The sequence below is a fragment of the Lipophrys pholis genome (genome assembly GCF_963383615.2).
Source record: "Lipophrys pholis genome assembly, chromosome: 20".
Taxonomy (NCBI): domain Eukaryota; kingdom Metazoa; phylum Chordata; class Actinopteri; order Blenniiformes; family Blenniidae; genus Lipophrys; species Lipophrys pholis.
Window position 1 is genome coordinate 21,598,605 of NC_137648.1, and position 24,421 is coordinate 21,623,025.

General features: G+C 47.9%; 1 protein-coding gene across 1 annotated transcript in view; it reads left to right on the top strand.

The window, feature by feature from the left end:
- The first annotated feature begins 494 nt into the window (after positions 1-494).
- LOC308125951 (rho GTPase-activating protein 12-like) overlaps positions 495-24,421 on the top strand; it is a 55,177-nt gene continuing 31,250 nt past the window's right edge. Inside the window, exons 1-2 of the mRNA XM_080489999.1 lie at positions 495-612; positions 5,867-6,618. Of these exons, the coding sequence (XP_080346125.1) occupies positions 5,944-6,618 (675 nt within the window). The 5' untranslated portion in view covers positions 495-612; positions 5,867-5,943. The remainder of the gene's footprint in view (positions 613-5,866; positions 6,619-24,421) is intronic.

Genomic DNA, 24,421 nt, shown 5'->3' on the forward strand with positions numbered 1-24,421 from the left:
GATAACATACAGTTTGCTGGTATGGCTGAAAACCATTTACCGATATCAATATTGATCTTTTACAAAAAAGCTTCTTCCTTATTCAGCTTTTGCAGAAACTGAAAATTAGTGAATTTGTACAATATTGTTGATTTATTTTGAATATTCCAAATATAATATTTATTATTTCATTTGAGAGCGTCTGACATTAATATTATTATTATTATTATTATTATTATTATTATTATTATTATTATTATTATTATTATTGCTGAGCGGTTTGTTTTTTTACAAGGGAAACCAACGTCTTTTTATATTTTATTTTGAAAGAGTTGAGCGGAAGTGGTGTGTGACCGCACACTTTGCGGTGCGGTGCGGTGTGGACAGAGGGAGAGGGAAGGCGGGGTGCTGCTGGAGCTCAGCCCCGCTGACTGGAGCTCTGCGGCGGACACTGAGCGGGCTGCAGCACGGAGAGAGCCGGGAGAACTTGCTCTGTCTGTCCGTGTGGAGGAGCACCGGAGCCGGCCGGAGCCCGGAGCGGAGCCCCCTACGGAGCCCCGCAGCCCGGAGCGGAGCGGTGGAGCCCGGACCCCCGGAGCCCGGAGCCCCGGAGCCCCGGAGCGTGTCTCGGAGGTAAGGCCGGTCTGCGGCTCTCTCTGTGGCGCTCACTGTGCACGCTGCAGCAGGGGGGCATCTGAGGTGTGTAATATCACCCCGGAGGGGCTATTAATCGCCCCACGTGAGGGAGCACCTGGTGGATCTGTCCCGGCTGAGGGGGTAACTGAGGGCTGCTCTGCCCGCTCCTCCCCTCGCCCTGCCCGGCCCGCGCTCCTGGGAATCCTCGATGGTGTGGCTCTTTGTTATGGATGGATTAAACTGCCCCCTTTGTGTTGGTCTCTGCGGTCTGTGCGGGGGCTTTAGGAAGGCACCCCCCACCCCCCACCCCCCCGCCCCATAACCCCGAATACCCCGCTCTCCTGCCCCCCACAGTCTCTCAACACTTGTTGGAATGGATGCTGCTCTGGAGCTCAGGGACAAAGGAACTCCAGCTTGGGGGTGGAGGGGGTGGTCCATCTTTCCTGGGGGGGTTTGATCGGTCCAGCTCTGGGGTGGTTTGGTCCATCCTGGGGGGGTTCTGTTGGTCCAGCTCTGGGGTGGTTTGGTCCATCCTGGGGGGGTTCTGTTGGTCCAGCTCTGGTGGGGGTTTGGTCCATCCTGGGTGGGGGGGGGGTTGTTCTGTTGGTCCAGCTCTGGTGGGGTTTGGTCCATCCTGGGGGGGTTTGGCCTGCAGAGGGACAGACGTGATCTCCCTGTAGATGCAGGATTTCCTTCCTTCCACCTGAAGGGGACTCTTCCTTCCCCTCCTCTACCTGCTCCTGTGGAACGGTTGTTTCTCTGTAGAAAGGCCCTGAAACCACGGCTGTGTTCCACTCCACCCAAATAAAATGAATTGTCTCCATGTGAGCCGCAGGTAAAGAGCATCGAGTGGTTGGTTGTTCTGGTTCTGGGCGTCTGGATCAGGTTGTGATGTTGTGATTGCAGTTAAGCTGCAGGATCCACAGACCAGACAGCGGTTGCACAACATCCTTTTTAAATCTCCTGCGGCGCAACAAGTTTCCCAGCGAGGCTGCAGCGGCCGTGACACGCTGGTTTCTGAGTTTAAAATGTGAAAACTGCAACAGGAAGCAGTTTATTTCAGGCTGAAGACTCATTTTTAATTGATGGTTCAGTCTGAACTCGTCATGTGGAGTCATGACCGTGATTATGATTAATCTTAAGAGTTTTTCCCGAACGTTTTCCCTCTGAGCCCCTCAGGCCCCGCGTACACCACCACTTTGTCTCTGTCTGTTGTTGGGAGTTAATAAGGGAACCCCCAATATTCATATATATATATATATATATATATATAGTTTCTGAAATCTGCTTTAACACCATCTCTTCTGCCGTTAGCGTGTAAACGTGAAACTTTTCTGGAGTCGAAAAGTAAAAACGAGGTGATTTCACTTCGTCTCCGATGGTCTCAGACCCGGTTGGTCGTGGACCCGCCCACTTTCTCCAGCAGACAAAAGGAGGCGGCGTCGCATTGGAAGAAGCGTTTTATTACGGGTTTTCTTTGTTGTGTGCAAGTTGAACTTTGACAGCCTCGGTTCAGACAAAGACCCCCCCCCCCACCCCTCCCCCACTCGCCCCGTGACCTCTGGCACCCGCTCCCCCAACCCGGTCCCAGACCCCAAGTCCTCTGACGGAGGATGAACTTTTATAACCCCACACTGACGACAGAGTGACGTCGGATAGACTTATGGGAGTAGAACTGGGACGTTCCCCCAGTGGGGACCGCGGGTTGGAAACCACTGACATCTGATGACTTGACACTTTTCTTTCGAGCTGAACTTAATCTGATCAGGAGAACATTTGCGTTGGCTCTTCTTGGACAGACGCCCCCCCACTGTGCAAACCAAGCTCTTGAAGGTGCAGATCTGCTCGGCCCCGTGGTGAAGAGTCCCTATCCTCGTAGAGATCCACTAAACATCCAAGTTACCCAACATTCACGGGTTTCTGACTCGATAGCAGTTGAGTCACATCAGGAGTTGGTTTTATGTCTTTAAAGAACATTTTGCTCGATATCCTGTCAGTTCAGCCTGGTTCCTGGACGAGGTTGGCGAGACCGGGTTCGGTGGGTCCGGTGGACCCGGTTCTCAGGCTTTGAGATCCTCCTCCTTGGACACACGAGGACAAGCGTTAAGACCGTGACTCACTGCTTCAGGAACCGTCTGAGAGACTCTGGGAAGTGGGATCTGGTCCACTCTGGTATATTTGGAGCCTCAATGGTCCCGATAAGTGACGTTAACAGTCGCTCGCTATCCAGCTGATGCACTAATCTCGCTGAAGCTAACAGGCTGACATTTACACACACACACACACACACACAGACACACACACACACACACACACACAGACACACACACACACCCCCTTGACCGAGTAGCGAGGCTGAAGCCGCTTCAGATTTCCACACAGCGAGTGTCTGACGAGGTTGCGATGGTTCGTGTCGTTAGCGCACGCAAAAACAATGTGTTTTTGAAGGTTCTGATACATGCTACATGCTAAAGAGTTTCAGGCTCAAACACCAGTGATGCTACATGCTAAAGAGTTTCAGGCTCAAACACCAGTGATGCTACATGCTAAAGAGTTTCAGGCTCAAACACCACTGATGCTACATGCTAAAGAGTTTCAGGCTCACACACCAGCGATGCTACATGCTAAAGAGTTTCAGGCTCAAACACCAGTGATGCTACATGCTAAAGAGTTTCAGGCTCACACACCAGCGATGCTACATGCTACATGCTGAAGAGTTTCAGAGCCCACACACCAGCGGTGCTACATACTACATGCTAAAGACTTTCAGAGCTCACACACCAGCGATGCTACATGCTAAAGACTTTCAGAGCTCACACACCAGCGATGCTACATGCTAAAGACTTTCAGAGCTTACACACCAGCGATGCTACATGCTACATGCTGAAGAGTTTCAGAGCTCACACACCAGAGATGCTACATGCTAAAGACTTTCAGAGCTCACACCAGAGATGCTACATGCTAAAGAGTTTCAGAGCCCACACACCAGTGATGCTACATGCTAAAGAGTTTCAGGCTCACACACCAGCGATGCTACATGCTAAAGAGTTTCAGAGCTCACACCAGAGATGCTACATGATTAAAGTGACTGATCCTTTCCTCACCAGCAGCTCGGTCTACAGTAACTATAGTATAGTAGTCTGCAGTAGCTTAGAGTAGAGCGGAGAGAGACGCTACGCTCTGCTATGGTGCTGTACACTCCTATACTATAGCGACTGCAGGAGGAGGTTCACAGTAACGCATATCGTTTATGTGTGGAGTACAGACTAGACTTTATGGCATTTGATAAGTACTTCTATCGGTACTCGGTCTCGACAAGTAGCTGAAGGTAGCATCAGTGCATCCCCAGTTTAAATTCTCCTCTTGTTCCAGTGGCGATCATTACCAGAACGTCATCGGGCCGGGTTCGACCCGCAGATTCTCTTTTTCTCGTGAAGTTTTTTTGTATTTCGAAACAAACTTCTGAAGATGCTCTACACACACACACACACACACACACACACACACACACACACACACACACACACACACACACACACACACACACACACACACACACACACACACATACACACACAAAGTGCTGGGATGATCTCTGCGTGTAGAAACAGATAAAGCAGAAGCTATTTAAGCTCGTTATGAGCGCCTCTCCGGGGTCTCGCTCCGGCCCAGACGACTCCCAGCCGCCGCTGTAAATCTATTCTGGGTACGAAGCCGTCAGTCTGTGTGTGCTGCTTTACGTAAGGATGGGCCCCTCTCTCTCTCTCTCTCTCTCTCTCTCTCTCTCTCTGTCTCTGTCTCTGTCTCTCTCTCTCTCTCTCTCTCTCTCTCTGTCTCTCTCTCTCTGTCTCTGTCTCTCTCTCTATCGTACATTTAGCGGCATGTTCTCACGCCTCACTAAAAGCACCTGCTTTTACCGCCTCCGCTTTCAGGATGTCATGTCGGTGGCGGCTGCTATTTCGGGGAACAAGGAGGAGAATCTGATATGGGGAGGGGAACCACCACGCCCCCCCAAGGATTTATTTAAGTTGACCGATGGAGGGATAGTCTGTAACACGTGGATCATCCTAAAACAAACCCAGCAGGCATGGCGTGGACCCAGCTGTCACATGACTCCCACCTCACCCCTAACCTCACCCCCCACCCCCGGCTGATCCATGAGAAGATCTCACTGCTAAAAGCGTCAATGTGTGTTGACACTGAAACTGCAGAGCAAATAAAATGTCTTCATTTGAAGTTTGGGTTCCGTGAAGCCATTGTAGCCCCCTGCAGGATGTGTGTGTGTTGTCGGTCAGCGGAGGCCGGTCGGGTTACCTAACCGGGTATCTTAGCAGTCGGATCGGTTACCAGAGCAGTCGGTGTCGTCTGTCTGTGGTGGTTTATGATGATCGGTGGGAGGAGTAGAGCTGCGCCGGGTTTTGACACGACTCAGCGACCTGCCGGTGGAGGATGTCGTAATGAGCTGTGGTGATTTGTGGTTTTGGTTAAAAGGTGAGTAATGAGACGAGGCGTGGCCCAGGATGAGGTTGGTACTGGGCTGTGTACGCACAATATTGGTTTTAGAGCGAAAACACAAAACTCTTGCAGGGTTTTAGGGGGTCTGTTTATACCACAACGATGTGCAGAGCCTCTGAAGACTGAATCCCCGCTCTGCGCTATGCTACTGTAGACGGAGGGTTCAGTCACTTTAATCATGTTTAGCATGTAGCATGTAGCATCGCTGGTCTGTGAGCCCCGAAACTTTTTAGCATGTAGCATCGCTCAGAGTTACGTACTGAGCAGTTTAACTACTGAATGACATCGGGCTAACTCTGCTGGTGATGAAGTTGCTGGTGCTGTTCCAACTCGTTCTCATCCTCTTGATATTTTTGTCAAAACATAATTTACAGTCTGTCTTCCTTTTCATTTTCATTAATATTAAAGAATCTCCAAACCGCTGACATCACTCGTCCTCTCATATGTCATCATGCCATATTTGCCGAGTTTTATCAGAGATCTTTTCTGAGTATGAGTACTCTGAGCAGTATCAGACTGATACCCGATACTGGTGTCTGGTATTGAGCGGATCATGGTGGGGGTTCAGGGTGGAGGTTCACGGTTCAGGGTGAAGGTTCAGTGTGGAGCTTCAGGGTTCATGGTAGAGGTTCAGTGTGGGTGTTCATGGTGGAGGTTCAAGCTGCTGGAGGTACATGATCCACCGGTTGATGACGTCCGTCCTAACGAAACCTTCTCTGTCTGTTCTGTGTTACAGCGCCCCCTGTCAGACATGAGGAGTCCTGCCAGCCCGGGTCGCTGAGCTGCTGTGGTCAAACGCTTGCTGGGGCAATCATGGCCGACAGGGAGGGGCTGCCCGTCACCCCTGGCCAGGTCTACATCGAGGTGGAGTACGACTACGAGTACAAGGCCAAAGACAAGACGGTGACCATTCGCCAGGGAGAGTGCTACCTGCTGGTGAAGAAGACCAACGAGGACTGGTGGCAGGTGAGGAGGGACGAAGGCACCAAGGCCTTTTACGTTCCGGCGCAGTACGTGAGGGAGGTGCGCCGGGCGCTGCTGCCCCCGCAGAAACCCGCTCTGAGGGCCAAGCCCACTGTGTTGGACATCTGCCGGGCGTCCAACGAGAACCTGAACCGGCCGCAGCCCGAGATGACCAGCTTCGGGCGCCCGTCGCCCTCCTCCACGCCGTCGCCGTCCTCCGACCGCGTCACTCCTCCCGCGCTGTCCAAGGACGCCAACCATAACCTGGGGAGTCCCCATCACTGCAAGCTGGTGGCGGAACTGGTTCTGCTCCACAACAACAACAACCATCACCACGCCAACAACTCCACGCTGCCGCGGACACGCGCCGACTCGCCGCCGCTCAAAGTAGGAAACGGCCACAAGAGTCCGGATGGAGAGAAGGCGTCGCCGCAGGGCGAGGCGCCCGCCGACTCGCTCAACAAGCTACGCAACGACTCGGAGTCCGGAGACGAACTCAGCAGCAGCTCGACGGAGCACATGCAGGTCAGTCCGGTTCATTTCGCTTGTTCGCTGCCAGTTTGTTGACCTGAGCGACAGGAACTCTGCAGTTTTGGTGAAAAAACACGAGAGAGGAAGCGTCTGGTCAAAGTATCTTTATACGTCAGGCTTGTCTTCATGATTATTTTTGAAGCTTAATCAACAACCAAGAGCAAAATAACCAATTCTCACATCACGTGACTTCACCTCCATACAGTTGGAGCCTCCAGGCAGTTGGAGCCTCCAGGCAGATTTCGGTCCTTTCCCTAAAAATCTACGTGTTGGAAAGTTTGAACTTCAGTTGTAAGAACGTTTTGCCTGACAGCCCAGATGGAATTAGGTTTTATTCAGCCACTTGTTTGGGATTGTGTGGTACGTCAGAGAAAATGAAAACGCTGTATTGGCAGAGCTTTTAGAAAACGTACTGAAAATGAGGAAAGCTAAAGATAATGTGGTTAGCATGTTGGGCCACTAGTTGGCACCGGCGGTTGTTTTTGTACCTGGACCTACACTCGGTAGAGCCCAGACCTTCGCCAACGCCACTTTTGTTGGCGGAACCGAGTTAGCATTGCTAGCATTATAGCAGTTAGCTCATATAGATGCTAACTAGCCTGTCAGGTAGCTACGCCACTGTGTGAAACACTGAACAGGGAGCGTCTCCATGGCAACAGAAGCTGATCTCCTCCATGAGGTGCCTCTCTCGTTCGTTTTGTATGGGACATTTTTTTCTGTTTTTTGGGATTTATTGGGAAACGGTTTGTCGTTAACGTCCCAAAATCTAATGGATTGGTCCTTGAATGATGACAAATCATCCCTGGAAATTTCCTGCAATTCGGAGTAATAGTTTTTGTGAAAAGTTGGTTATAATACATACATAAAAACTAATAAATACACACGGACAAAAACAAAACCAACTTTCATTGGCGAACGTAATGAAGCTACACACACACACACATGCAGCAGAGAACATGTTTTCACATTGCAGAAAACAGCATTTTGGAAAAGTCAAAGTTGCATTTTCAGTGGCTGTTTTTGTGTGGAAACCTCAAAATGCAGTGAAAGTTTAGCGTTTTCTCTGGAAATGGTCGCTTTGTAAACGGGGTCTGAGACATGGAGAGTCGGGGGGGGGGGCAGCTGTATCTCGGCAGGCTGAGCTCGTTTCAAGGCTCCCGGTGCTCGCCTGTGTTCTTTGTTACACGGCGACGGCAGCCTCCTCCTCCTCCGCCGAACAAAGAGAGACGGGCTTGAATAGGAAAGTAGGTCATCTCTGCCGTGGATCAGTCTGCAGCCCCCCAGTCGGCCTGCCGGGGGGGCCGCTGCCAAAGAGGCGTGTGCGAAGCGCCACGTGAAGCACGACTGGCGTACGCACCGACAGTCTGCACATCCAGGAACTGCAATGTTCCCCTGCTCAGAATTCCTCCAAAAGGCCCGTCAGGAGGAGAAAATGGACTTTTCTCTGGTCCTCCTCAAACCACCACCAACTTCTGGAATTAATTTCACGCCTGTCAAACCACACGGGCCAAAGCAAACACACATTTCACTCTTAGCCATTTACATTTGCATGGGCAGCTTTTTGAGGAGCGTTTTGTTTTTGTGGGGCTCCAGTGGAGCTGCTGGGAAGAGAATCCAGGATTCTGCGTTCAGCTGCCTTGTCGGGCTGGATGTGGTTGGTGGTGCAGGTGAAGCCGCCTGAAGTCTGTCTTTGTCCTGGGGGGGGGGGTGATTGTCACCGCAGCAAAAAGACCTGCCTTCTTCTTCAAATGTACTTTCACTGCTGTCGGTAAAGGAAACTCCGCGAGACATGGATTGCACGGTTAAATACTTTAATATATGAAGGACTGGGAATTTACTCTGAAGTAGGTGGAGTCAGGTTCATGTTGGGCGTCGCCAAAGAAGTTTGAATATCGGTGTCACAGATATCAAAACAGAAAATATTTGAATCAGGGACAAACCGATAGCCGTGTCAGAGTAACCAAACCAGTATCGGACCCACATATAGGTAACCCTCAACACGTACCTCCGAGTCATGCTACATGCTACATGCTAAAGAGTTTCAGGCTCACACACCAGCGATGCCACATGTTACATGCTAAACATGATGAAAGTGACTGATCCTCTCATTCCCAGCAGCTCGGTCCCTCGGTCTACAGTCTACAGTAGCATAGCGCAGAGCGGAGAGAGACGCTATGCTACTGTAGACGCAGTCGTACAATGGAGCCTTCAAGGATAAGTACTCATATCGGTACTCGGTATCAACAAGTAGCTAAAGCTTGGTACTCATACTTGTACTCGTCCTTTAAAAGTGGTATCGGTGGATATCTAATTTGTGTGAGTCCTTTTTTTAAATGGCCGCCTGATTCAGATTCCTTCTGGTCGCCTTCTATCTTTTAGAAAAGGTTTACCCTGGTCGGCCCGGGACCCGCTCCAGAGATCATAGCTCTGATTAAAGACGAGCTCTGAGCCCCACCAGACGCCCTGGAGGAAATTGTAGGGGTTTGTGGGCTTCTTTCTGCTCCATGCGGGCTCTGCCAGCAGCTTCCTCCGCCGTCTGACTGAGCTGATCGGTTCAGTCTCAGAGTATTAGAGTGAGGATTGTATTACCCAACTTTGAATGAGACACGCGCCTTTTAATTCCACAGTGGAATGTGAGGATTACTCATAAACCCCCAGACTTTACATGTTGTATAGCATGTAATGGGATCTGTGATGTGATCGGACCTCGAGGAACCGCCAGCGTACAATCTACTGAGAAACTGGAGGATCATCGTCGTGACTCAATCACTCAAACAGACATAAGAAGCTGCATGGTGTCGTCTTTTCATTGATTCACTGTCGGCTGCTCCGCCCACTCCGAGGGCTCCGAGGGATGAATGGATGAATGGATGGAGGAGCCGTCTGAGGATTTTTCCTCGTCGTGCGTCCTCTAAAGTGCCAGCTGGCCACCTGCTAATTGATTTGATTTCGATGTGCAGCCGCTGATTAACGCCTCCGTCTCTCGCCACGCTTTCCACATTTAATTTGCTTATCTGAGACGCTGCGCTGCAGACGCAGCTGATTCCCCCCCCCCACCCCCCCAATCCCCACCCAATGTAAAAGCATAACTCCTGTTGGTCTCACCAGATCTGCAAAATAAGAGCTCATTTACTCAACGATTTCAAGTGAAAACGCAAAACTGTTCAAAAGGAGAAATCGCTTTTTGTTTTCATGGAAACGGGGAAAACCGCAACTTTCTGAAAATGGCTCGAAAGGTGCAACTTTTTGAAAGCAGTGAATTAGCAATTTCCCCTGTCTGCAGCCTTGGTTGGGACCTCACATTCTGGCCTGTCGGGGTCGGCCCAATCATGGCCTCGAGCCCATTTTAATATTGATAAAATTAAACACACTTTGAAGGTTTTAACAAAGAAAGACTTTTATTTTGAATGATGTTATAGCTTTTATTTTGAAAGCCAGCTACGCTTTAATATTGTAAACCATACTTACTGTTTACAGCAGGTGGAGCTATGCCCGATTGTTGTAACCGTCTCTCGACTGTGATCAGACGCGACGCGTATGTTAATTAGCACATATGCTAATGCAAGCACAGATGCTAATTGGCGCGTATGCTAATGCTGCGTGTGTGGTTTCATTACAGAAGCAGAAAGCAGTGCCGACTTGTGGCGCAACATGCTAACTACATTGTTTTCAGTGTTTTTTGTTGACGTGTAAACAGACATCGTTTTTTAGAACGTTGCCACGTAAACGTGAAACTTTCCTGAAACATTAAATCCTTGAAACGTGTAAACGGAGCCTTGACCTCTTCCTGGGGAAGCTGGCACCGTGTTTATTCCTGTTTTTCTTCTTTAAACAACGAGGCCAGCCGTAGGATTTAAAGCCTGTTTCTTCACATAAACATCGTGGGTTTCTCTCAGCCCTGTTTTTAAGACTTTGTTGATTCACCTATTTTGAGACTCTGGAGAAAAAACACGACCACACTCGGTCGCCATTGCCACAAGGGAACGTACTTTGACTGGCGGCTCTGTCTCAGAGTCTGAAAACTGGTGATAACTCTGCGTGAGCGGACGGGCAGATGGAGGTCGGGTCCAGAGACGAACAACTGTTGCGTTCTCTCTGAGAGGACGGCGTGAAGAAGGGGGAGGAAGGTGTGGCGTTCGGGGAAGCTTTTGCCTCCATGTTCTCTGAAGCGAGAAGCCGTTGTTCCGCCTCCCGTCTGATTGAAAAGACCTTGAGACGCTCCCCCCGACCTCCTCCCAAACCCCGTCACATTGAGCTGCTGATCGCCTCCCTGCGCGCTCCGTGTCGAGAATGAAAGCAGTAATTCCCCGGGATCACCGGCACGGATGAGTCGCTACCCTCAAATAAGCCGTATCGCATGTCGCCGCTCAGGAGAAATCTCCCAGAAGGCCGCCTGCAGCCACGGTGACACGACTTCACTGGTGAATCGCAAACGGACGGACTTGTTGTCATGTTTGGGTGAAGCAGAAGATGAGCCGTGAACTCCGCCCCCCTGGAAGAGCAGCAGCACGAGGTCACATGAAAGATGGAGGAGAGCGTTAAAGCGGGACGTCATGAATGTCTGAGTGCGGAGACGGGAGCTGGATCGTTGCTTTCGTTTTGTTTCTTTTCCTCCCGGTACGTTTGTCCACTTGAAACGCTGCCGGCGGCTCAGCGGCGCCGTGAATCGTTCGCTCTGTGACGGCAGCAGTGACTCCTGACCTCTGACCTCCAGGATTCAAAACAATCCAAATGTCGTCGACGTGATCACCTGTCGTCCGTCTCGTCGGCTCCACCCAGCTGGGAGGGGCCGAGGGTCAGGTCGCACACACTAATCCATCACTGAGCCAATCACTGCTCATCCTCCGGGTTCAAACGACAATCGTCATTAAACCTCGTTTATACAAAAATCCTTAATTTTTGTATTTTTTTGGGACGTTTTAATTTCAGAAGTGTCTCGCGTTTACACAGCAACGTTCTGAAAACAATGTGGCTTCAATGGCAGAAACACTGAGAGAGATGGAGTTAGTACGCCAGGCCACTAGTTGGTGCTATTTGTTTTGGTAATGAATGCGCACACACACACACACACACACACACATACACACATACACACACGCAGGAGAGAACGAGCAGCTCTAAACATTAACAATGGGAGAACACGGACATTCACCCCAGGGTAAAACCAGCTTCACTCCATTCCAGAACTCAGTTATTGAATCCAGATTTGCAGGGAATTTATGGAACGATAATCCACACATGTAATTGTGAGAATTTTTGACTTTTAAATGATATTTATTGAGGGAAAACACACGGGCCTACAAAGACACGTGACTTGAGATTCAGTCAATGCTTGTCTGTCAGCGCTTCGTTTCCAATATAGTTTAGAAAACAGTCCCAAAATAAAAAAAGAATTAATCTGTGAATCGGTGCTTTTTGCTTCAAACTGAAGCAGCCTCATTGATCTGACCTCTGAACCATACGGATAGATTTCTGTTCATTTATTGAGGTTTTTTCATTAAAGCTGCTCGTCACTCCTGAACGGTTTGACGCCGTCACGCTGCACTGAAGGCTCATTATTGTCCAGTGACGTGACTCGTCTCCCACGTGAGGCAGAATGAGAGTATTGTTCCCGTAATGGACAGTACAATGGATACTGAGGACGCATTTTTCTACAACACTCTGTCCTGTAAAGCTCCTCTGTAGCGGCACCAGAACTTGCTGATCACATGTCCTGAGATTCTTTAATTCTAATGGGAACGACTAAAGTAAGACGGGCTGTAAATTGTGTTCTGATGAAATATGAAGAGGAGGAGGAAGATAGTCGGTACAACACCAGCAGAGTTAGTCCGATGTCATTCAGTAGCTTAACTGCTCCAACAGTGGATCCAGTAACGGCCAGCCGAGCTACATGCTACGTGCTAAAGAATTTCGGAGAGCGTAAATAAGCATTCTGCAGAAACAAGCATTCTCTTCAACCGTGCGTACTTCATGTAGTATCAGGCTGCTGGAGGTGACGTAGCGTATCAACAGGTAACTAAAGGTTAGTACTCGTACTCGTCCTTTAAAGCAGTAGTGTCGGTACGTCCCTGATTACTACCTCACAGTGTCGAACCTGGAGCTGAGCCTCGTCTTCCTCCAGTCCAGCCTGAACAGGAGGCCCCTGCTTGTTTTCCACAGCATACTTGACATTCCTGCTCCAGTGCTACACACACACACACACACACACACACACACACACACACACACACACACACACACACACACACACACACACACACACACACACAGACACAGAGTGAGGCAGCAGACGAGCCAATGAAGGTCTGCTTCCCTCTAAAGTGAACACTTCAGTAATCTAGTAATCTCGTATCAAGTTTGATCAAATGACGTGTCGTCGTGTTTGTGAGTCGCCGACGTTCTTTCTTCTTTTCTTCTCTCTCTTCTCTCTGTTCTGCCTTTCAGTTCTCTATCCTGGTGTTTCACTCCGTCTCGGTGGCTTCCTGCCCCCCCCCCCACCTGTCTTTGGAGAATACTTTATGCTTTCTCCTGGTTTCTCTTCCCACCACCGTTGATCTGCGCTCATGTGATGCAGCATGAGGATGAGCACTCCAGGCCTTGAGGGGCGACATGTCCAGGCTTGACATTGTGCTCGGGGGGGGGGGGGGGTCGGGGGGGGTTTACACTGCATTATATCACTGGAAATCTTTTCATCAATTAAAGGTAAAAGGTCAGACTGGAGTGGTCTTTCCAAAAATTAAATATTTTACCCTTTATTTATTTTTCATACTTTTGGAGGAATCGTTTTGGACTGAAGCTAAACTCGTCTCGTTTTTCTTTTTGGGAAAAAGAGCCATTTTCAAAAAGTTGTGTCTTCAGTGGCTCTGAACCGTTGTGGTGTGAGCAGACACACAAAACCAATTAACGTTTTGCATTTTCACTTGAAATCCTATAAACGGGGCTTTAAATATGTTGGAAAGTGGTCAAAAACTGGTCTGTTGGTCACAGAGGATGCGATCAAGAGCAACAACGCAAAAGGTTTGTTTACCGTCTGTGACAACGACAAATTAATGTTCATGATGAAATGACCAACTAATGAATGTTCCTGAAGCATCAATTAGTGCTTAAGAGCAGCGTCAGGCAGCGAAGCAGATCCTCTGATCTGGTTGTTTCTCTGCCTGAACGTGTCGTCGGGTGAAAAGCTCTCATTTAGAAAGGTTTGTTCTTCGATGCCTTTCAACCTGCAGAGTGTCTTTGTTGTGACAGAAGGAAGTGAAGGACTGAAGAGAACAGCTGACGGTAGTTTGTCGGTGATGCAGCGAGGGGCCATCATTCTTTCAGCCTGCGTTTATACGAAGACATTTCAAGTGAAAACACATCGGAAAGTTGCACGTTCTGAAAATGATGTAGTTTTGAAGTTGGGCCACTAGTTGGTGCTGCTGTTAGTTTTTGTAATGAAAGCACACACACACACACACACTGCAGAGAACAATCTGCTCTTGATTGAAGGAGCCACGTTTTCCCAAAGTCACCGTCTGGTCAGTGGCTGTGGGAAACGCTCAATAAAATACGTGAAGATCTGGACGCTCCGAATTTGGTCGGTACCTATAAAAGTAGCTTGCAAGACTGGGACAGGAAGTGACCAGAGACGGTGTGAGTTCCACCTTTCTCTGGACGCCCCCACCACCGGTCACGCTTCACCTTGAAACCAGCTGCTGTTTGTGTGTTTTCACGGTGTTGTGTGGGTGTGGGTGTTCCTGTGTGGGATGTATTTGGACACCCCCCCCCCCCCCCCAGCACACACACACACACACACTCGAAGGTCCGTGTTTGCATACGAGCCACGACGCCCCAGGCGCTGGGCTCTCGGTTACATAACTGATGCAGGCTGCGTCCGGAGCCTTTCTAACAGCTGCAAGTTATTTTCCTCGGTGTGGACGAGCTGACGGGTCCAGCTCCGCTCACACTTCTGAAGACGGCAATGTGTTGACCTGGCAATGTTTTGAAAACAGTGTAGTCGGCATGCCAGGCCACTAGTTGGTGCTGTCTTTTTGTTTTTGTAATGAAAGTGCCCATGCAGCAGAGAACAATGCTCTATAAACACTAACAGTAAACACACTAGTTCTAGTGGACAGACTCCACCAACTGTAGCTAAGAAATCGCTGATTTGGAAAAACTAGCTGTACCTGGTCGGAGAAGAGTACACGTCACAGTAATGATGAGCTCACAAGATCCACTTCCTCCTCAGTTATTGGAGCTTTAAAGGCTTCAGGACATTAATTAAAAAAGTTGAATCTACAATCACAGTACTGGGAAGCTAAACAGAAAAGACCCTCAAACTCCAGCAGACTTTACAAGATGTTTTAGTTGTTGAAGATTTAGATTAGAGGTCCAGATGGATCTTAATACAGCAGATTTTTGGGGACAACATTTGAAATGTTTGGCTACAAATTGTTCCAGAAATGTTTTATTTTTAGACTTTTTGATGAGCCATAATTAAAAGCTTAGCTAAAGGAGTCATATCATCCAGATGTTCAACTCCTACTCTTGGTCTGGTTGGTCCAGAAACTTTTTGTTCTAAGTTTCCAGCTTCTCCTTGATTTTCCTCCATTTGAATATTGGATCATAGGAGCTGCATTCAGAATCTGCTGTGTCAGTGTGAGCTGGACTGGCTCCGCCCACACATGCCCATCTTGGGAAGAGGAGGAAGTACTTCGTCTCGTGGTGCCATGTGCCAGAGCAGAGCTGCCTAATTGTGGGAGGAGTCAAAGAAAGGGCCTACCTTGATTAGGATTGGCTAAACTCCCGATGACACTATATAGGGTTTGATTTCTGATTGGCTGCTTGGAGCAACTCACTTTTTAAAAACTGAAACAAGCCAGGGAGAGAGAGGACAGACTGTCTTCACTTCTGGGGCGTCATTCCACGTATGGAGACGATTAGTACATTTGGAAAACTTTTAGAAAGTGAATTTTTTTGCATAATATGAGCCTTGAAGTCGATGGAGAAACGTGTCAAAACAAGAATTTGTCGTTGATTGTTGATATTGATTCTACACTATTGATCAGTATTGCTTCAGTGAAGCATCTCCATTAAATAATGACGACAATCCGCCAAAGTTTTAATATTAACAACATTCAGGTGAAGTGCTGCTTCCTATGTGCTGCAGCAGGTTTCCAGCTCCTCCCGTCGCACTTCAATCCTCCTCGGAGTGGATTCCAGCCGGCGCAGCATTAAAGTGACTTCCCGCAGTGCCGGACGTTGCTTCTTCCTTTCGCCCACCCTGATGTTTCGCCATTGTGAAAACTCCAAAATATACAAAATGAAGAAGGTGGTGGCTTTTCTTCCACATTTCTTTAGTCCAGAATATTGAAGATACAAAGTAATGTGTTGAGTGATGTGGTTTGAAAAGTCCTGTGCAGCTTGTTTGGTTTGAAATACGTCTCCGTTTGGCAGAAATCAAACTCTCTGAGTTCACAAAGTGCTTCCTCTCTCGTCTTGCACGCGGCTTGTTTTCGCCGATGTTTCGGTTGCTCTTTGACTCAGTGTCTCGGTGCAACAGATTGTCTTTCGCCGGCGTAACACTTTACCGCAGATCAAACACGATATTGGCGAGCCGGCCGCGGTTTCTCCGCTCATGCTGCCTTCTTCAGGAGAGCCGACGCCGCCTGCTGCTCGCCGGCGTGTGGGCGGACTCGGTGGAAGCATCGGCGTGTAGGAGTTCTCCAGGCGTCGAGGGGCGCGGCGTCTCCGTCATACGCCGCTGCTGGCATTAATTACTTGGCTGCCAAAGAGACAAAAGGATGAGCTGCCAATTGGTCGGCGCTGGAATGTAGCAAACGTTTTACTGCAGGTCATTTCGAACCGAAGGGAGATCAAAATTAGTCTCCCTGTCGTGTAGCAACTGTGTTTTGCTGTAAAGGCAGGAGGAAAAGATGTATGGACGTTGTTGATGTGTCATTTGGTGCATCAAGGCTTTTCTCTTTTAAGAAAATGACACTGGATGTACATCCATATAACAGCCAAGTCTACTTTGACCCTGCAATGTTGAATTATGAGTTCCCTTTGATTACCTTCAACAACGAATGTATTGGGCCAAAGGTTATGTATTTGTTGGCGTATATTTATATATATGGTTTGTATGTATTTTACCAACTTTTCGCAAGGACTACTCACCCGCATTGTTTGAAATCTTCAGGGATGATTTGTCATCATCTAAGAACCAATCCATTAGATTTTGGGGCGTTAACGGCACCACCGCTTCCAAATAAATCCCAAAAATCTGTGAAAAAATTTCCCATACAAAGTGGATGAGAGGGGCACCTCATGGAGGAGATCAAATGAGATCAGCGTCTGTTGTCATGGAGACGCTCCCTGCTCAGTGTTTCACAGTGATGTAGCTAACTGACAGGCGAGTTTCCATCGATATAAGCTAACGGTTATCATGTTAGCCATGCTAACTCGGTTCCGCAAACAAATGTGGCATTGGTGAAGGACTGCGCTCTACCGAGTGTAGCTCTAGTTTTAAAAGTATTTCTTTTCATAATGGAATGGAGCCATTACATCTTTTTCATCTCATACAGTCCAGTAAGACTTTTTAAAGTACAACTACTAACCTTTAGCTACTTGTTGATACTGAGTACCGATACAAGTACTTTTTAAATGAGCACAAGTACTCATTAAGTTTAATTTATACTCCCAACAACCACTGAGTACGCAAGGCTGCAGCTGCCTCATTAAAGTCTTCACGCTGTGCAGTACTAAACAAACTCAAACCCGGAGGAGCTCCACTCAACAAATGTGTTTACTGTGTGCGTCCTGGATAGTACACACATCCAAGAGGCAGGAAAATATAAATATTATTCCAGGGTTTTATCCAGGGACTTAATTGGGATCAGTAGACCAGCCATAATTTTTAGCTCACAAATGAAATAATCCAATCATAATTACTGGGAAATACGCAGGATCTGAGGGGGATTGTTTGGTGCTCATGCTGCATTATATAACGCTCAAATTTAAATCTCATGTTGTCTTGATTTAGACTCTATTTATGAAATGTTTTTCTGTAGTTTTTTTTAACTTGATTGAAAGACTTAATTTCTTGTGATTGAATCCGTGTGATAAACTGCATTATGATGTTTTCTGACTGTGCTGAATCACTGGGGCCGCTTCATCAGTGTTGGAATCGCAGGCCATCTTTAATTGTATTGTTCCATCGTATATTGTTTTAGTGGGTCTCTGGGTGTATTTGTAGGTCCCCATCAGTGTTTTTGGTTCCCTTTAATTGTGCTGTATTAGTGGGTCGCTTTGAGTTTTACTTCAGTTTTGGTTCGACGTAGTTTGTCTGCTTCATGTTGTCATCGAGGCTGCGACTGTGCTGTATTGTAGTATTCTCTACTTCTTTGTATTCTTGCATATAACCCAAGAAATTCTAATTTTCCCTTCAATCCACCCATTATGACACGTCGGTTGTGATAAGGAATCAACATAAAACACAGAGGCAGAGCGACAGCGTTCACTCTCCCAGTGACTCCAGTTTGTTTTGCAGTGTCCATACTGTCAACCAGACAGAGGTCCGCTGAGACAAACTGTGGCTGTTTGAAAGGATGGTTTCCTTCTCTGCAGTCGTAGTTTCTGCTCCTCTGCTATAAACTCTGTAATCCCCCTCCTGACGGAATAATCAACGGGCCGTCAGTCAAACACGGGGAGACGTGACGGAAGCAGCCGGTGGTGCCGCCGTGCTACCAGAGCTCAGAGACGCCCGCCAGCCTGATCTCATTCCGTTAACGGACCCTGGGAGCGACTTCCTGCCAATCAAACACAAGGGCATCCGAAGCCTGCTGAACTGGAAGTTTCTCCCAGAGAGGCGGTCAACCTGCTTGTGCCGGAGTTTCATTGGTGAACTATTTCCAGCCAGCGAGGGGAGCGTCCGTACGACTCCCCGCTGAGGGTGGACGTGGTGTTGAAACTGGAGTTGTTGCTTTGAAATGACTGTTTGTGCTTTGAGAGCGCGGAAGAATCCAGAGCGTGTGTGTGTGTGTGTGTGTGTGTGTGTGTGTGTGTGTGTGTGTGTGTGTGTCCTTTGTTTTGGCTCTGCAGCGTCTCTGTTCAGGAAAGTTCTGAGAACAAAAACACAGATTTGCTGGAAAGTCAATTCAGCCTCGGCTGCGGCAAAACAAACGACCTGTTGGACAAGAACTTACTATAATAACTATAATTCACCTTTAAGTGTGTAACCGTACTAAGTACAGTTGTTTATTTTTTATTATTCATACAAGTCAATAATTTGTCTGATTCATCTGTGAGACGGACTGGCTCTACCTGATTTATTTTGGTGAGCCATAATAATAATGTATTTATTTATTGTCGGCTGGATTTTATATCTACGGCTGGATTGTTTCTGATTTAGCCGTCTGCCGTTTGTTAGCCAGCTGTGCTAATGTAGCCGAGCTCGAATCGATCTTATGTTTCACCAAAAATGGCAGATTTTTACATTGCAACACTGCCACCTAGCGGCCACATGGAGGCACAAGCTCTTAGGCTCCGTTTACGTGATGTTTCAAGTGAAAACGCATCGTTTTTGTGTTTTCATTTTACAAAAGTTTTGCATTTACATGATTCCAATAAGGCTGTACGTCTTGTTTCCACGGCAACAACAGAAATGCTGCAATCAATGTAGTGAGCATTCCAGGCCTCGAGTTGCCGCCGTTTATAAGTTCAAATCCTTTATTTTTCACAATTATACAGTTCAATGTGCTGTAAAATGTTTTTAGTACTTGTTCCACAATCGAAATGATATAAGAGTAGAACAATAAATATGTATATTTATGTGCAGAGAAGGTTTTCAGTGACTTTCAGCCGCAAAACGCTAGAAAGGTTTTGTGTTTTCATTTGAAGTCGTAACTCTGCGACAGGCTGGCGTCATGAAACCTCAACGTCCAACATTGAATGGATCCAGAGACACAACAGGTTCCTTTCATTTGAACCTGACAACATTTTTTTTGAAAGCTTATTGTTTTGTTGCCTCTCGTGCCTCTGAGAGGCTTTGTTGTCCCAGCGGTGGAGGTTCCATCCATTCTGTGTGTTTTCACAGTGAAGAGACGTCAGATCGCTGAACTCATGTGACCCTGAGAACCATCTGCCCACAGCCAAAACACTTGTTTCCTTCTTTTTCATCTCCCCGATGCGAGCACACGGACCAAACCCTGGTTCGTCCACTCTGTCTGTCAAAACAGACCCGATTTATTGTTTTCTAACTTTTTTTGGGGGGGGGGTTTAAAAATCGGATTAAAAGGATTGAATCAAGCTCTTCTGTAAACATGGAATTAGTCACCCTCATGACCTTTTTCCTGACAAAGGTCAGCCGTCTGAGTGCGACGGGTTAACTTCCGCCTGCTGTACTTTCAGAATGAGTGTGGTGTTTGGGAGGAGTGCAGCAGGGTCTGGTGTTTGTGTCTGGGCTTTTATTCTCCTCTCAGTAGAACGACTGCAAGTACAACATTGTTTTCTGGGGATTAAAGCAGTCGCACCGAGTCCGAGTGCCATAACCATCTGAGCCATGTGAGAGGCTTCGTTGGGTGACTGACTGTGGGACAAGAGGGGCTTACAGGTCAGCACCCCCCCCCCCCCCCCCCCACCCCCACCCCCCCGGATAAACACTTACTAGAATGCAATCTTCTTACATATCTGGATTAAGGGGGTTGTGTACAGTGCATTCCTGGGTTAAAGCTGAACCACCTCCCCCAAACATCCCATGTCGACATGTCGCGACATCTCTCATCTCGATGGAACAATGGTGCTTATCTGCTCCCACGTTAATGAACCGTCTCACTCTTCTTGACACCCCCACTCCCCCTCGTGTCGCGTCACGCCGGGTAAAATCTGAATTTGGATCTGATTATGACCATCTCGTCAATGATTTGATTCCACTATGCATCATGATGTGATGCATCAAGCTCCTGGCAAACTCCTCCCATTCAAACTCAAACTGTCAGATAAATACAAACTTGCTCATTAATCTAATAAACATTAGTTTAGTCTGAAGTTTACGACAGTCTTTAACAAAACGGCATCAATACAGTGCGGACAAAGTGTTTAAATGTTAACATAAATGTCTGAACATTGAATTAAATTGTTAAAGTATGGGTGCAAGCACTAATCTTTTGCTTTCTGCTGATAGAGAGTACTTATTAAATGCCATAAATCCTAATATATACTATATAGACAAAGCTGCTGGTAATGAGAGGATCAGTCACTTTAATCATGTTTAGCATTTAGCATCGCTGGTGTGTGAGCCTGAAACTCTGTAGCATGTAGCATCGCTGGTGTATGAGCCTGAAACTCTTTAGCATGTAGCATCGCTGGTGTGTGAGCCTGAAACTCTTTAGCATGTAGCATGGCTCGGAGTTACGTGCTGAGCAGTTAAACTACTGAGCGAAATCAGGCTAACTCTGCTGGTGGTGAAGTTGCTGGTGATGAAGTTGCTGGTGATGAAGTTGCTGGTGTTGTACGAACTAGCTTGTCCTCTTGATATTTTGTCAGAACATTGTTCAATATCAGAGAATCTCCAGCGGACCTGCTGCCTCCGTTGCTGATACATGACGTTGCCTGATACATGACGTTGCCGATACATGACATTGCCAATACATGATGTTGCCTGAGACATGATGTTGCCTGATACTAGCAAGTTTGTATCAGGAAGCTTTTCTGAGTACGAATGAGAGTACTCTGTGCAGTATCGGACCCGATACTGGTATCAATACCGTTGCATCCCTAGTGTTCACTATTCTTTAGTTCACATCCTCCTCATCCTCTCCCTCATGTCTTCGTCTCGAGGCTCCTCCACAGGGACTGAAAGTCCAGTATCTGGTCTTCTGGCGGCTCGGCGGCCCAGACCAGGACCTCCTCCAGCAGAGAGGCTCGTTGTTGGCCTGCCAACCAGTCCGCTGCCTCTCAAGCCCCCATTCATCTGAAAACGAGTGGGCGTTCGCAACCATGGCGACATATTCAAATCAGACGCAGCCAGTCCGCTGCCGGTCGGGCTGCAGAGCGTTCGGGAGGCGGAGCTTGGCCCGGCGGAGGCTGAGGTCAGTGGAAAGCCACTTCACACAAAGAGAGGATGATTGAAGGGAAATCAAAGGACCAGCATTAACGGCAACGTCTGCGCTGGGTCACGTTCATATGGAGTGGCTATGGAGCAGATTGATCCATGGTTTCACAGAGTTCACGGTGCAGTAGATTGATATCATGGCCTTCAGTTTGAATCGGTAAAAACAAATGGGTGTTTTGCTCAGTTCTTCGATGATGGTACTGCACAGAGTACTAATGTGTGTTTCAGTCACACTTTAATCATGTTTAGCATGTAGCCGATAGCATCGCTGGTGTGTGAGCCTGAACACGTGGTAACCTGCTGAGCAGTTAAACCACGGAGTGACATCGGGCTAACTGCTGGTACAAATGTCTCTGGTGATGAAGTTGCTGGTGATGAAGTTGCTGGTGATGAAGTTGCTGGTGCTGTCTGAACTATCTTCTCCTCTTGATTTTTTTGTCAGAACATAATTTACAGTCTGTCTTACTGTTGTCGTTCTCTGTAATAATGAAGAATCTCCAAATGGCCGACATCGCTCCTCCTCTCTCGTTTGCCCTGCGGGCCACGTTGCTGACGTGTGACATCATCACGTAATAGTCGCCGGGTTGTATCGGGGTACTGTCACGCTCTGCAGTGGTGGACCTGATTCTGGTTGAATGTAGTTTAGAACAAGCGGTGGAGTTCTGGTAATCAGTTTTATGCATTAATGTGACCCTAAAGTCTTCATCTCTGTGACCCTGAAACAAACCAACTGACCCCATTCAGCCCATTGCTGTCGCCGCTGCTCGGGAGGAGACGACCTCCTCGTGGCTCAAGCTGACCGATCGCTCCACTTCCTGTTCTTCCCCGATGCTCATTCAATCTTTGGGCCGCGGAGGGTTTGGCGGACAGAGCTGCCTTTACGTGCCACCACCGCCCTGAGCAAACAATAGCGCCATTCTGGTTCACATGGCCAAACATTGGGTTGCTCTCTACAGAGGCTGCTCTGTGACGATCAATGACCCAGGACCCCTTGGTGGGTCACCCAGCGGGCGGACCAGAACAGGGCTGTCGGAGCCTGGGAAAGTGTGGCAGAACCTCCGACCGGTGGGACGGCTCACCTGGTTTCTGTTTCCTTCTGTCAGGATTATAAAAGCTCTGAAGGGCTTGAAGTTTTTTTTTCCTCTCAGACTCGTTCTGAGACAAATCAGAACGTCTGGAGGCAGCGAGTCGGCGTCACGTCACTGAGAGTACTTGGATCTGTGAAGGGGGCGGAGACCAGCGGTCCGGGGTTCAGCATGCGGTCATGTTTTGAGTGTGACATGCCGGCCAGCAGCCAGCTGATGATGCAAGGATTTTTTCTCCAGACCGGAGCATGTGAGCGGCCGTCCCCATGACAAGGCAGCTTCTCTGAGCACCACAATGGCTTCACAGTGGCCCGGCCCCGACTGGAACTTTGACACGGGGCCGGGGGCTTCGGAGAAGGGGCAGCCAGCTTCGCCGCTGTGGGACGAGCCACCCAGGACCTGCAGGAACAGAGACACAATGTCTGTGTCTGTCACGGCGTCTCCACCCACAACACACACACACAGACGGCCAGACACCCTGAGTCATGCAATGTGGGCCAATGGATCCAGAGGGTGGACGTTTAAATTCGCCTTTTGTAGAGTGTAGCCCAGTGGCCCCCTGTGGGACCCCACAGGCTGCGCTCATCGGGACCAACTCATCCACAGCGTCTGCTATGATGAATCCTGCTGGTCCAGAGCCAGACTCACTCATGTTGGCTGTTATTGATTGATACGCGACTAGAAGGGATCTCATGAATAAGTTTCTGTATTTTCTGGAGTAAAAGTTCCCACTGAGAATAAGTTGCTTCTATCAAAATAAAAGCGCATAATTTTTTTTAAACTTCAGTTTCAGAAAAAAAGCGTTTCCATGGCAACCTTTTGAAAACGATGTCTGTTTTACAAGGAAATGGCAGAAACACTGAAATCCATGCAGTTAGCATGTTGGGCCACTAGTTGCCGCTGTTTTTGTAATGAAACCACACACACATGCAGCAGAGAATGATCCGCTCTGAACTCGGGTGGGAAAAGCAAGTAGGCACTATATAGGGCGCCCTATATAGTAGGGGCAACGAATTGATGGGAGAAAAATGATTTCAAATATTCATTTTGTGTATTTAACAGCCGTTTGCTCTGTAAATGATATGATCAATAACAGAGGCGCTGATTAGCTGCCCCTCCATTCCATTTTACTTTATGAATGTATAGTCATTCAAAAAATTACTAAGAAAAATATATCGTTTATCAGCGACCAGCACCGCCCAAATATATTTTGGGACACTCTGACTTTTTGGGGGGATGGAAACCCAAAACACCAGCTTTGGCCTAAAACTGTGACCTAGAGGACCAGTAGGATCTGAATTTCTGCTGACTGGGTGTTTTTACTGTTACATGTTAGTACATTCATTTACATGTAAATAAATAAACAAAGGTGTGAATTAATTAGATTTTTGTTTGATTTATATATTTAAAGAAATCATCTTTGTCGGGGGGGCTGTATTGTTTCTGCATCCCGCTCAGAAAGTAGGTAGTTACACCCTTTCTTCTAAGAGATTCTAGTGGACAGACCACCAAGTTGGATTGTTATTGTAGCGACTGTCAAAATAAAACTACCAAGTTGGATTATTATAGTGACTGTCAAAGTAAAACTACCAAGTTGGATTGTTATGATGGTGACTGTCAAAAT